Raw genomic sequence first — 14,508 nt, 5'->3', positions numbered from 1 at the left:
TTGTGAGCATCAATTTTTTGTTATTGAGATTGTATAACAGAGGAGGTGGGGGGGGGGGGACTCGAGGCCCCAAAATGTACAAAATGTTTTTAAAATAGTCAAATGTCGTGTGACATATCCTTTTATAGGTTTTTGTGAACGTTGAATGCGAATATCGACTCACTATTTTGGTTTAATTAACCCCTCCAAAGCCTCCTAGGTCCCGTCCCATTTCGTAAAAATTTAAAAAATCGACTTTTTCCAAGACAAATGTCATTAAAAATTCAAAATTGATAAAATATTCGTTGAAATTTAAGAATAAAAAAATAAACTGATATCGTTGTGGCAAATGAAGATGATTTTTTTTTTTTTTTTTTTTGAATTTTCGTGCCTCTCTCGAAATTTAACCAATTCGCTGCCAAAAAAGGGTCTAAAAATTACGAATTTGAAGTTGGAAAAGGCCGACACGAAATGCTCGTACTCCTATCATATTTCACTTGTATATGAAAATTATTCGTACGAAACTCGATCGACTCTCGTGAGGAAAAGGAACGATAACGCGCAACTCGAACTTGGCCCAACGCGAGCGAAAGCTGTCTCTTTTTATCGCTCGTTTGCGAAAAAGAAGAAGAAAAGGTGGGGTGGAGGAGAGAAGAGGAGGCGAAAAAAAAAAGAATGAAAAACCGATTAATGAAATTAATTTTAAAAAGTTCGGGGCGAGTCGAGGAGGAAGTGGAGCAACATGACGGTTGGGCCTGATCCTGGGGCTGGGCGTATTCGAAAGAATGGCGCTTTGTATACCGTACGAAGAAAAAGGGGTATAAACGATTATTCATTTTTCGCCTTTCATAAATTATATTCGCGATATACCGTGGAGTCGACAGTGGTACGAGTGAGTAAGAAAAAGCGTAAGCGACGTATGGGCCTCGATCGGGACCCTTTCTCCTTTCTCGGGCCAAAAAATTAAATTTTAACCACGCACCCGCGCCCGCGCCGTTCTCTCTCAGTTGGTTTTCAAACACCGACGAACTGGGTAATTGGCGAAATTCTCCGCGACGAGCACGACTAATTGCGTACACGTGGTTGTTAAAAGTTGCTAGTCTTTTCGTCTGTCTGTCTGTTTTTGAAAACTCTGAAACTTTGTGCGCCGCGCCGTGCCGCATCAAAAAGAATTAAATAACAAAGAAACGAGATAAAAAGTTGGGTAACGTTGCGGTTTTCTTTTCGAGTTGGGTACTAAACTCGATATGGACGCGGAAGGCGAACAGTGCGAGGTTGCACAGTTGTCGTTTACTTTCAAAGACTATACGAGAGTACAGTAATTAGTTGCGAATTTGTGCTAGAGAAAATTGATGAGTTAGCTGGGCTCGTTGCTGTGTTTTTCGAGAAGAGCCTCCAAACACGTAGACAAGTACTCGGTTCTATTTACGACCACGACTACGACTACACTGTTTACTCGTGTTATGATGGATATAAGTAGAAGTACGAGCTGTCTACTTCGATGGTCTAAATTTAGACTTTTTTCGTATCGATTTTCATCGTGGCCATTTTTCTTCTTTTTTTCCCTACCATATTGTTATTTGGCTATTTCGATAATGTGTTCGCAGGATGAAGATTTCAAAGATACGAATACGAGACGTAGCGTCGACGATGGCGGCGGCGTCGTCCGATATTCCAATCCGGCCCACCAGCAGCACCAGCACCAGCACCAGTCGAATACAAACAGTAATAATTACCAAGCCAAAAACAACATCGGCAATGGCAACGGCTCACTCGACTCAAAATGTTGGTCGCCGTTCAAGAAGAAATCAGCCAACTTGTTCGACTCGGAGAGCAGTCAAATACCGTCGCTAATGGATTTAACCGAGCAAGATTACGCTGTGAATGCGCCATCAGCCGGAGAACTGCTGCAGGGATGCGATCTCCTCAAGGCGCTGGAATGCACTTCCATTATTTGATTTCGTCCGTCGTCACGTCGGAGTTTTTTGAACCAATTTTAAAGCGGTAAGTACCTAATTGAATAATACATTTACATACCTACCTATTATACTTAGTTGGTTTAGTTCGAGAACGTGAATTTTTCTCTGACATGGTCGTCCGAAGGGGGGGGGTTTGAGGATGTCTGGTTTCAGCTTTGCTGGAAGCTGAATTCTTTCGTGGTTTTGGGAACTCCTACATCCTCCTTGGTACATATTTTAGAAAAAGGGAGAAAATGTGATTTTTTCGAAAAGTCATATTTTTTATGGGAAAATATATATGTATATATTTTTTTTTATCAAGAATTCATCAATTTCAATAGAGGAATTTTGGAAGGTCCACGCTCCTCCTCTTCCTTAGAAAAACAGAAAAATACAATATTTTTTCGAATGGTCTCAATTTTTATGGGACTTTTTTTCGATTTTTCATGAAATCTAAAGAAGTGAATCTGGGTATCCCTACACCATTCTTACCCTCTCTTTTAGAAAAAAAAATTAAACAGCTTTTATTTTTATGAAAAATTATTTTTTTGATCAGAAATTCAAATTAAAAAAAAAGTAATTTTGGATGGGAAATTTTTAGAGTGGTTCTGGGAACCCCGACATCCACCTTTTTATCTCTTTTAGGTACATAAAGTGGGAAAATGTAATTATTTTGTTGCATGGTCTTATTTTTTATGAGAAAATATCTACTTTGATCGAGAATTATTCATTAATTTCAAAAAAGAAATTCTCGATAGGAATTTTTTTCGATTTCTGAACAAATCCAAAAACAATTGAGTTCTGAGAACTCCTGCATCCTCCTTCCTCTCTCTTTCATATTCCGGCATATGACAATAGGAGTAATTGCACCCCCCCCCCCGCCGATCCTCCGGGACAACTTTTTTCTTAAAGGGGACATCCTGAGGAACATTTTAAAGCAAACTTGCCCAAAAAAAGTTGGCTTTACTTACAAAATGGCGGCCATTTTGATTGACAGGTCAGCCGAAATCGCAGATTTTGCATTTCAACATGGGACTTGCACGAAATTTTTCAAACCTTACAAAAGTAGATCGAAAGATCATGGAAAAATTCATCACCTGTCAAAATTTCAAGTGCTAAAGTGCGTTTTTTGATTTTTGGTGAATTTTTGAAAATCGAATTTAGGCCAAAAATGAGGGAAAAAATCAAAATTTCACCAAATTGACCGAGAAAGCTGAAATTTGGGATATACCCTATTTTCGACATGCTAAATCCATTGGAAATGGTTTCAACACGTTTTGAGCAGTTCTGGAGCCTCCAGCAGATTTTTGAAACTCAAAATTTCCACAAAATTCCATCAAATTGGGGTTGTAAAGCTGAAATTTATTCTAAAAACTAATTTCAATACGCTACAAAGTACTGCAGGTGAATTTCAAGTCGTTTTGGAGCCTCCAGTGACTTTTTTGAAAATTACTGGAGCCTCTTGTAGATTTTTGAAACTTGAAATTTCCCCAAAATTTCATCAAACTGAGATGGAGAGTCGAAATTTTTTCTGCAAACTAATTTCAATACGCTATGAAGTTGACTGCTGGCTGGTGGATATCAAGTCGTTTTGGAGCCTCCAGCGACTTTTTGAAAGGTTGTAGTTATGGCGTTTTTTTGGAAAATTGAAATTTCCTAGAAGTAGCTGGAAGCTTCAAAACCATTTGAAACCACCATGTAGTCTGCGAAGTAAATTTCAGCTTGCCAACTCCATTTGATAAATTAATGTTGTGGGAATTTCAAGTTTCAAAAATCTACTGGAGGCTCCAGTAATGTTCAAAAAAGTTGCTGCGGGCTCTAAACTGACTTGAACCCACCTAAAGTCGTCTTTAAAGGGCGTTAATCTGATGAAATTGTGTAAAAATTTGAAGTTTCAAAAATCTGCTGAAGGCTTCAGGAATTTTCAAAAAGTCGCTGGAGGCTTCAAAACGACTTGAAATTCACCTGCAGTACTTTGTAGCGTATTGAAATTAGTTCTTAGAATAAATTTCAGCTTTACAACCCCAATTTGATGGAATTTTGTGGAAATTTCAAGTTTCAAAAATCTGCTGGAGGCTTCAAAACTCCTCAAAACGGTTTGAAACAGTTTCCAAGGTCAATTTGGTGAAATTTTGATTTTTTCCCTCATTTTTGGCCTAAATTGGATTTTCAAAAATTCACCAAAAATCGAAAATCGCACTTTAGCACTTGAAATTTTGATAGGTGATGAATTTTTGCATGATCTTTCGGTCTACCTTTGTAAAGTTTGAAAAATTCCGTGCAAGTCCTATGTTGAAACGCAAAATCTGCGATTTCGGCTGACCTGTCAATCAAAATGGCCGCCATTTTGTAAGTAAGGCCAACTTTTTTTTGGGCTAGTTTGCTTTAAAATGTTCTTTAGGATGTCCTCTTTAAGAAAAAAGTTGTCCCGGAGGATCGGCGGGGGGGGGGGGTGCAATTAATCCTGTTGTCATATGCCGGACTATCAGATAAGTGAAAAAATGTGATTTTTTTCAAAGCCTTTCTTTATGAAAAAGTAATTTTTAAATAAGTAATTTTTAAAAAATAATTTTGTAAGGCCCACGCTGCGCCCTCTCCGTAAAAAAAAACAAAAATGCAGTACATATTTTTTTGAAATGTCTCAATTTTTATGGAATTCTTTTTCGATTCCTCACAAAATCCAAAAAAAAAAGTTTTGAAACCCCCTACATCCTCCTTCCTCTCTCTCTTATAAAAAAATGGAAAAATGTAAATTTTTTTCAAAAAATCCTAATTTTTATGAGAAAATATTTTTTGATTAAGTATTTTATTAACTTCTAAATAGTAGATAATTTCGGAAGATCCACGCTCTAGGTCTCAATTTATGTGATCTTTTCCAATTTCCAAAAAAAATTGAGAAAAGTGGTTCTGGGAACTCCTACATCCTCCTTAAATTATGGATGGTTCATACTCCTCTAAAATAAGAAAAGAAATGCAGTAGTTTTTAGAGGGCTTACAGGATTTGTTTTTTTTTTTTATTTTCCATTTAATTCAAATAAGGGTTGTGGTGCACTCACATTCTCTCCCCCCCCCCTTTTGAAAAAAAGAAAAAAGTATGCAAATTTTTAATTTCTGGAAAATTGAAGAAAAGTTGGCATATTTTTCAAAATTCTCATTCTCTGCGTCAAAATTTCGTCAATTCATTTCCCCCTTTCACCAAGTCAGATAGCTTCTCAAATTTGAAAAACCATAAAAAGTATTTCGCTGAAAGATCGGACACCCTGTATATTATGAATTTATATGTAGTAATAAATCACGAGAAACGTTTCGAAATAAACGCATAGGGCTCGTCAATTTGGCAACGACTCGAACTGCTGAAAAGAGAGAAAAATGAGAAGAATATCGAGGGCGATAGCCGAAAGCTGCAGGTAATTTAAACCAACTCGCAGCCTAGTAGCTAAGCCTCTCGCCTCGCCTCGCCGCGCCGTGACGAGTGAAAATGTCAAACACATGTGGTCATTGTTTGAGCACATTGCTCCTAATCCCGATGCCATTCCAAAATTATTGTAAATGCCAGCAACGCCGCCTGTCGTTCCGCTAGTTTGATATTTTAAAAGGTTAGAGGTACCTACGCGTAGTACCCATTTTTTCTCGCGCAAATTTCGAAACAGAAAATTCGTAGTTTTGTGAGGCAAGCCCAGCTCAGCACGGTTTGTTTAAGCTCGTTAAAATTGAAGCGACGTCTTTATAAAAATATACCATCTGCCTATCTGTCCCTACCGTTATCGTTATTTGGTTGGATAAAATAAAAAATGTGCTTTCTCGCGTATCCTGCAACTTTTTATGGCAGCTTGTCAAAAAAGGCATTTAAAATGCCGCTGTCGCTACCGTCTGCGGAATTATACAACGCCGTTAAAAGCTACGTTGTTGTCGAATAGCGTAATATTCGGCAACGTCGCATCGTCCTTGTCGCTATATTTCTGTCTTTTTCTCTCTCTCGCCCTCGATAAGTTGCGCACCTTGTTCTGTTCTTAACGATTTTTCGGAACGCGTTTAATTACCCAGGTACCGAATTGGAATGGTTACAATATATTTTGATTCCACCAAATGACAAAGGCTTTTCGCGCGAATAATATCGAATAATAATGAAGTAGAAATCATTTGCAGGCCAGCGTAGGTTTCCTTCTTCTGGAAACGTTGAAACGTTAATTGGCAACCTCTAGCGAACAACGTTGCCAAATATCGTTTCTAAATGCGTATGCGTCATGCATTTTAACGTTGCGCCGTTGCCAATTTTCTCTCTTCAGTGTTGCCAAATTTGACTTACTCTTATTGTTAGAGCGTATTATTTAATTATTAGGTACTGGCTTTTTAGCGTATGACTAGCAATAGTTTTTGGGTAAGTAAGTACTGATTTTTCTAATTTAGAAATGTTTTTCCAGTTGACGCTGTGTATATTATTGAGAAACCTGTCTGTGAATTTTGAACGATATCTGTGGCATTGGCGCGCTTACACGTTCTCTCTTTATTTTGCATTTTTTTTTTTCAAAAAGAAACCCAGCAGAGGTACATATAAAAAAACCAACCAACAGTGTACTGAAAAGAAAAGGGCAGCGTTTTGTAGTTGATAAAAGATTTAATATTTTATATTGTATTTTCTTTGATTTTTATAATATTCTTAAGACTCTAATTATTTTGTAACGTAAAGCTTTCTATTCTAAATAACTTTTTCTTTTCTTTTTTTTTCTTCTAATTTTAAGAACAATTTTTTTAAAACATTCGTTAATAATATTGTATGTTTGTGTTATTGTGAAAGGAGGGAAAAAATTGTTGTAAGACCATCAACATCGTCATCTTTATTATCGTTGAAACATATTCGTACACTTTTAGAATCTCTGCGTTTCGTTTATATGAATTCCCCTCCCCCTACCTTGATTTCGTGTATCCAGAGGTGCCATTTTGTAAACCCCCCCTTTTCCCGTTACTAATGATTTTGTTATCTAAATGGAACGATTGTGTTTCTTATTTCATGTTTTCTTGTTTTTTTTTTTTTTTTTGTCTTACCTTACCTTGTTTTCCGGACTGAATAATGTACTATTTCAGTACATCTTGACGGTTATTATTACAACTGGACGGTCGTCATTATTGCTAAGATTGTCTCTGAAATGTATTTTACCAATTATTTTTACATTCAATTATTCGTATTTTGTTTTTATTTGTGTGGAAATTTTCAATTATAATGAATATCGCAGATGGGTGTGTTTCTTTTTCAGGGCACCTGTAGTGCACCACTTACCTTTTAGTTGGTGTACAGTAGGCAGAAATGTGTGAGGGAGGTATACAGTGCTGACTGCTGACATCTATCAACTAAAAGTGTAAACTGAATACTTTGAAAATACAGTGTGACGGTATACTTCTCCTAGATAATCTGTGTAATGAAAACTATATAAGGTTTAAAACCAATCCCTCAATCATCTGATGGTATAGTTTACTACTCGCAGATAACCTATGTACCAAAAATTATATAAGGGCTAAAAAGTGGAAAAGTGGTTAGCCCAAGGTGTACTTTACTACTCGCAGATGAAGTATGTAGACAAAAAGTCTTATAAGGAAAAAAGTGTAACCTTGAATTCTTAGTGGTATAGTTTACTACTCTTAGATAAACTGTGTAGTGGAAACTATATAAGGAAAACAAGCTTTGGGAGTGGAGTGGCGGGGGAGGCGGATGGATCCTTTTTTTTGCCATGTTCATCCCCCCCCCCCAGCCAACAATTTTGAAATGCAACAGTGCCCCAAGGCTGACAATTTTAAATTTGTTTAAAAACCAAGATATCAATTATAATTCTGTGGGGAGGAATATTCCCTGTGTGAAAGGGAGAAGCTTTCCCTCTGCAAAAAAAATAGGTTTTTTTGTAAAAAAAAAATTGTTTTGGAAGAAGACTCAGACTGAAAGAGAAGAACAAAAGGAAGAAAAAAGAGTTTTCTTCTTATAGATAGCGCCACTTGTATCATTTAAAAAAGTTTGTAGTTCCAATAACTTCTTATAGATAGCGCCACTAGTACGTTTTGAAGATTCAATTAATTTAGTTCCAATAACTTCATATAGATTGCGCTAGTAGTTTTGAAATTTTTCCAGTTCCATCAACTTTGCATAGATAGCACCACTATGGCAATTTTTTGCAAAACTCTAGTTCGACATTTCCACCATAGATAGCGCCACAACTCTGCATTGCGGCGCTCTCTGTCGGTCATTTTTGGAAAAATAAACGAAAAGACGTTGCAGAAACTTTATTTAAAGGAATTTGATGATAGGTAAATATTATATAATGAATATTTAATAATATTCGCGTACATTTTTTTGACTTTTTCTCGCATCTTCGACTTTTTTTTATCATAAATATATATACGTATTATATATATCATGATTATACAGTACAATAGTAAATCTTAAATAAACACGGCAAAATAGATTAATTATCACAGACATTAAAAATAAAAAGAAGAGGAATACACACACACACATACACGCATTGAGAAAACAGGAGCACGCCGCCGTGGCGCGCCAATTACTGTACATTTTTTGCTTACGATTTATCCGCACAAAGTTTTTCTATCCGTTACACAAAATTTCGCATTCGCATTCGCATTCGCATTTACGTGTACATAAATAAATAATCATAAATCAATGACAACGAAAGAGAAACAGATAGAGAGAGAGAGAGACAGAAAAAAACGAAAAAAATGAAAACAAACAGCGGAAAAGAAAGAAAACAAAACGCCGTAAGGTAAGCGATAAATTACACATCATCTTATAAGTATAAGAAGATATACCCCCAAAAAAGGGAAGGGGGAAACCACCTACGTAGAATTTTCGACGCTTAATACGCAGCTCTACACTACAAATAACGTATTAACGAATCGATTTTTTTTTCAACAGTCTATATGAAAGCCCAAAAATATTTTGAATAACGTACAGTCGAGAGGGGAACATTTTTTTCTTAACAACAAATTCGAGATATGTATTATTTATCTTGGGTACGTAAACAAAAATCGAAAAAAAAATGAAAATAAAATAAATAAAGGGGTTCGTACTTTGTACCGACCGACCGATCAATTTGCGTATATTTTTCGTATTATTCTCGAAGAATGAACACAATACGGCTTCTACCACTATATAGTACTCAGTTTTCGCATTCTTTCATTCGCTGGGTTGTTAATGAAAAAATTTCCAACTTTTTTCTTTTTTGGAATGTAAAGCACGTCGAAGGATATCTCAATCTGCTTGGGTCGCGATACCATCGAAATCACGGCGAACTAGAAAATCAAAACAACGACGTAAAAGTACGATATAAAAAAGCTTTCACGCCGAGGTAGAAAAAAAAATGAAATAGTACAGCCATTCCCGTAGTAAAAATCAAAAATGTCGCCTTATACAAAACGCAGGGCCAGGGGTGAAAACGTGTCGGAGGGGAAGGGGAGCATAGGCACAGGCTTACAACGAATTACCCTTTTCATCCAGAGAGGAAAAAAAAAGAAGAAAAAAAATTGAAGCTGTGCTCGTTTCCGTCGCGTCTTTCACCATGTTGAATTTTTCTCTCTCTCTCTCTCTAGTCTCTACCTCTATCGCTATCTGTCTTTCTGCTTCATTCGCTGCTGCTGGTAGTACGTACAATACACACGTCTCAAAAGAACCAGGTTACCCCCAGTAAGTATACAAAGGGGGTTGAAATACGATTTTTCGATACGTGACCGCGCGAGCGAATGAAGAAGGAAGCAGAGAGGTACGTATGTCTACGTATTATATTCTGACGTATTTCATTCCTCGTTCGACTCTCGATGAAATTTCTTCGGTAACTATTCAATCACGAAGAAGTACATTTATATAGTGTACATTGTACAAGGGTGCGCTTCATCGTGCTCGATCGCAAAAAATATTACAAGAAAAGGAATAAAAGAAAGAAAGCGAAAAAAAAAGAAGAAAAGAAAAGACTCGTGGACTAGAACATAGGCGCATGCGCACTGTACCGGAAACGAGCATCTTACAGTCAAAAATGAAAAATTTACCGAATATTTTTCCGTTATAGTTCGATACATAGGTAATAATTACAGGTATAGTATATCACATTAACGAGGGTGAAATATTATTACGTGCATGTGTAGTTTTGTAGAGTAATAATTAGTACGAATAATAATCCAAGTACCTACAGCTACTACAAACGCACACAATCACGCATCTACAAAAATACAAAGACAAACAAACGTCAAGTCGTGAATTGTCAACCGAAATTTGAAACTTGGAAAAAAATCGAATAAGTAACTCTTTTCAAAAATTTGCCAAATAGGGAAAAAACAACTGAATTTTGGAGGAAAAACTTGCCAATTAGGTATAAAATAAAATTGTCAAAATATTCACATTTTTTGACAAACTTCTTCGATATTGACAATTTTTGACAACCTCTTTTAAAAATTGATATTTTTTGACAACTTTTTTAAAACTTGATATTTTTTGACAACTTTTTCAAAAATTGACATTTTTTGACAACCTTTTTTGAAAATTAGATTTTTTGATGACCTTTTTTGAAAATTAACACTTTTTGACAACTTTTTCAAAAATTGACATTTTTGACAATTGTATCAAAAATTGAACTTTCTAGACAACTTTTTCAAAAATTCATGTTTTTTCGCAATCTTTTTTAAAAATTGTGATTTTTTGATAATCATATCAAAAATTGAAACTTTTTGACAACTTTTTCAGAATTGGCATTTTTAGACAACTTTTTCAAGAATCGACATATTTGGACAACTTTTTTTGAACTTGATATTTTTCGACAAAATTGTATCAAAAATTGACATTTTTTGACAACCTTTTTTGAAAATTAGATTTTTTGACGACTTTTTCAAAAATTGACATTTTTGACAATTGTATAATCAATTGAACTTTCTAGACATCTTTTTCAAAAATTCATGTTTTTTTCACAACCTTTTTTAAAAATTGTGATTTTTTGATAATCATATCAAAAATTGAAACTTTTTGACAACTTTTTCAGAATTGGCATTTTTAGACAACTTTTTTGAGAATCGAAATTTTTAGACAACTTTTTTAGAACTTTATATTTTTTGACAAAATTGTATCAAAAATTGACATTTTTTGAAAATTAGATTTTTTGATGACCTTTTTTGAAAATTAACACTTTTTGACAACTTTTTCAAAAATTGGCATTTTTGACAATTGTATAAAAAATTGAACTTTCTAGACAACTTTTTCAAAAGTTCATGTTTTTTCACAATCTTTTTTAAAAATTGCGATTTTTTGATAATCATATCAAAAATTGAAACTTTTTGACAACTTTTTCAGAATTTGCATTTTTAGACAACTTTTTCAAGAATCGACATTTTTGGACAACTTTTTATGAACTTGATATTTTTTGACAAAATTGTATCAAAAATTGACATTTTTTGACAACCTTTTTTGAAAATTCACAGTTTTTTCACAACCTTTTTTAAAAATTGTGATTTTTTTGATAACCGTTTCAAAAATTGATACTTTTTGACAACTTTTTCAGAATTTATATTTTTAGACAACTTTTTTAAGAATAGACATTTTTTGACAACTTTTTTAAAACTTGATATTTTTTGACACTTTTTTCAAAAATTGACATTTTTGACAACTTTTTCAAAGTTGACATTTTTTGACAACCTTTTTTTTTGAAAATTAGATTTTTCGACAATTTTTTCAAAAATTGGCTTTTTTTGACAATTGTATCAAAAATTGAACTTTCTAGACAACTTTTTCAAAAATTGAGATTGTTTGATAATCGTACTCATCAAGAATTGATACTTTTTGACAACTTTTTCAAAATGGACTTTTTTTTGACAACTTTTTCAAAAAATTGGATTTTTTGACAACTATTTCAAAAATTTTGAAAAAAAAAGTGAAATAAGAAGAAAAGACTACCAATTTTTGTAAGAAAAACTTCGAATTGAGAAAACATTGATGAATTTTTAAATTAAAATTGTAACTGTCAAATTTGAAAAAAATTGGCAAATTTTAGTTAAAATTTTTGGGCAAGAATTATTTTGGAAAAATAATCAAAAGATAGAAAAACAGACTTGTCAGATTTCTAAGAAAAAAAATTGGCAAATTTGATTTTAAAAAACTTCCAACATTCAAGAGTTACCTACATTTCAAAAAAAAAAAAAAAAAAAAAAAAATAGAAAAATTCAAATTTTGAAAAACTTGTTGTCATAACTTGAACAAAAACTGTTTTCAAAAAAAAAAAAAAAAAAAAAACTTGGAAAAAAGATTTGAGAGGTTGAGAGTTCAAATGGAGGAGTGGGGGGGGGGGGGGGGGGGGAATAGGACTGAATGGTTGACAATCCAGACCAAAACGTCAACTTATTTAGGCACAATAACTTATCTAACTGTAAGACTAATTTGGCGAATAAGACAAAAAAAAAAAAAAAAATACGAAATAAGGAAAGTAAACGATTTCACGTATACAACATATGACTGGAAAAAATTCAAGCTTTGTACATCTAAATCACAATACTGTACAAAAAAAAAAGGAGGAGGAAAAAGGAAAAATCATAATCTTCTCTCTCGTTTTGTCGTACAAAAAAAAAATATAGTAATAAAAAAAAAGTAGATACCTGGTATTACGCTAAAATTACCTATATCCGAATTAAATACGTTCGTCTCTTAAATACACACGAGTAATTAATTAATAATTATAAATTATCGTACAAACACTGTACATGTACAGAAACGCAGCTAACTCGAAGCTGGCATAAATTTATCACAAAACAAAAACATGTTCTAGGTAACTACAGTGTATATGTTTGTATTATAAATACGTAGTACATAAAAATAATCAAGTATAGTAATCAAGTAATCGGATATCATATACCTCATTATACTTTTCACAAATTTTTTCATTTTTTTTTTTTTCATTATCGATCATTTATCGATTCGAATCGTCAGTCAATGTATTGTGGGTACGAAATCGTTTCTCGTCGATGACTTTTCGATTTTTAAATTACCCACTAATAAAAAATATCGATATTTTGCAGCATTGTAGGTTTTTTTTTCAATTTTTGAACTCGAATTAGGTAAATTTTGATAACCGAAATTGTTTTTAAATTCTGAACTCATTTGTAACTTTTTTTTTTTTTTTTTTTTTGAAAGTTTCGATACCCAAATCTTTGAGATTCGAGATCTCCTTAATACAAGTTTTCAAAAAACGACACGAAAAAACCTCAAGTTCGTAAACGAAAAACAAAGACTAATTCCGTCAAAAAAAGAAGAAAAACGCACTCGAAAAATAAAACGAAACAAGGAAAAAGACGAGACAAGAGTAAACAGGGCGAAAAACAAGAAATAGTAGGTACTAATCGTATAAATAATAGTAATAATAATCATCGAAATAACGCGTTTTAAAAATAAACATCAGACTTGAAATAACCTAAGCATATTTTCATTATTCCATATAATACTGGAGGCGGTATTAGCGGCGCTGGCCGCCCGACAATGACTCGTGTAATTCCACTGCTGCTGCTGGCAAACCTTACAGCAGTCAGCGGCGGACGCGGCGGCGGTGGCTGCGACGGCGGGCGTAGCATTGGCCGCAGCAGCCGTAGTCGCCGAATAATTTGGTAAAATGTTATTACACCATTGAGTGAAATTAGCGGCCGCCGAAGCCGAATACAAATTAGTGCTGGCCGCTGCGGCTGCGGCCGCTGCTGCGGCAGCTGCAGCAGCAGCAGCAGCGGCGGCCGCCGTATTGGATTTATGATTATTATTATTATGATGATGATGGTTGTGGTGATCGCTTACCATGGAGAGTTTACTTCGCTTGGCGGCATTCATGTTGGTTTCATTGGGTGGCCATGGCGTGGTACGTTTCTGCGTCAGCGAGGTATTCGACCCCACAACAGATGCCGGAGCGGCCGCTGCCGGCGAGTCCATCGTGCTCTTGCGCAACTTACCGCCGCCTGATGTAGTCGGGAAGGCGGCGAATTGCGGAGCCGTCATACCGGACCAGGGTTGTTGCTGCATTCGATGACGATGATGCTGCGAGACAGCCGCTGCCGAAGATGAAGACAGCATGTAGCCGGAGCATGGGTCGCCTTCCATGCACGGATTGCAGCCGGAGCAGGCGACCGCCGATGGTGCCACAGCCGCTACGCCAACCGCTGGTTGTTGCTGTTGGTGTTGCTGGTGACCGGCCAACGCCGCCATTGAACGTTGCTTTCGACTAATTACGCCACCGCCAGATGAAGCTATCGAAGAAGCAGCGCCGCCATTACTACTCAACGTTTTTGCTGATACGCTAGAATTGTTGTGGTGGTTGTTGTTGCTGCTACTGTTGCTGATACTGTTGTTGCTGCTGGTGTTGTTGTTGACTTCTTGACATACTGAAGGTAAAATATCTGCAAGCAAAATCAAAAACAAAAGTACGACATTAGTGATGTGCCAACAAATAATTGTACGTGGATGGAACATTTCTATAAATATTCTATGTACAATGTACATATGAAAAATAGGCTACAAATAACTTCAAAACCAAGAATAATCGAAATCTGTGGATACCAA

The 14,508-nt window shown here is 35.2% G+C and overlaps 2 protein-coding genes across 6 annotated transcripts in view; one reads left to right on the top strand and one right to left on the bottom strand.

Annotated features, from left to right (window-relative positions):
- The window catches only part of LOC135842270 (hypoxia-inducible factor 1-alpha-like), a 132,163-nt gene extending 124,994 nt beyond the window's left edge, over positions 1-7,169 (top strand). For 4 of the 5 annotated variants that reach the window (XM_065359644.1, XM_065359647.1, XM_065359646.1 and 1 more), the window contains 2 exons: positions 1,587-1,983; positions 6,359-7,169. In XM_065359644.1, the coding sequence (XP_065215716.1) occupies positions 1,587-1,937 (351 nt within the window). In that variant the 3' untranslated portion in view covers positions 1,938-1,983; positions 6,359-7,169. Of the gene's footprint in view, positions 1-1,586; positions 1,984-6,358 lie in introns of those variants that run through there. The other variant, XM_065359648.1, reaches the window with a different exon arrangement.
- A 1,020-nt stretch (positions 7,170-8,189) lies between these two features.
- LOC135842271 (centrosomal and chromosomal factor-like) overlaps positions 8,190-14,508 on the bottom strand; it is a 119,617-nt gene continuing 113,298 nt past the window's right edge. Inside the window, exon 2 of the mRNA XM_065359649.1 lies at positions 8,190-14,345. Coding sequence (XP_065215721.1) covers positions 13,363-14,345 — 983 coding nt within the window. The 3' untranslated portion in view covers positions 8,190-13,362. The remainder of the gene's footprint in view (positions 14,346-14,508) is intronic.

This window comes from Planococcus citri, chromosome 4, assembly GCF_950023065.1.
Source record: "Planococcus citri chromosome 4, ihPlaCitr1.1, whole genome shotgun sequence".
NCBI lineage: Eukaryota > Metazoa > Arthropoda > Insecta > Hemiptera > Pseudococcidae > Planococcus > Planococcus citri.
This window is presented reverse-complemented; position numbering and strand designations above follow the sequence as displayed.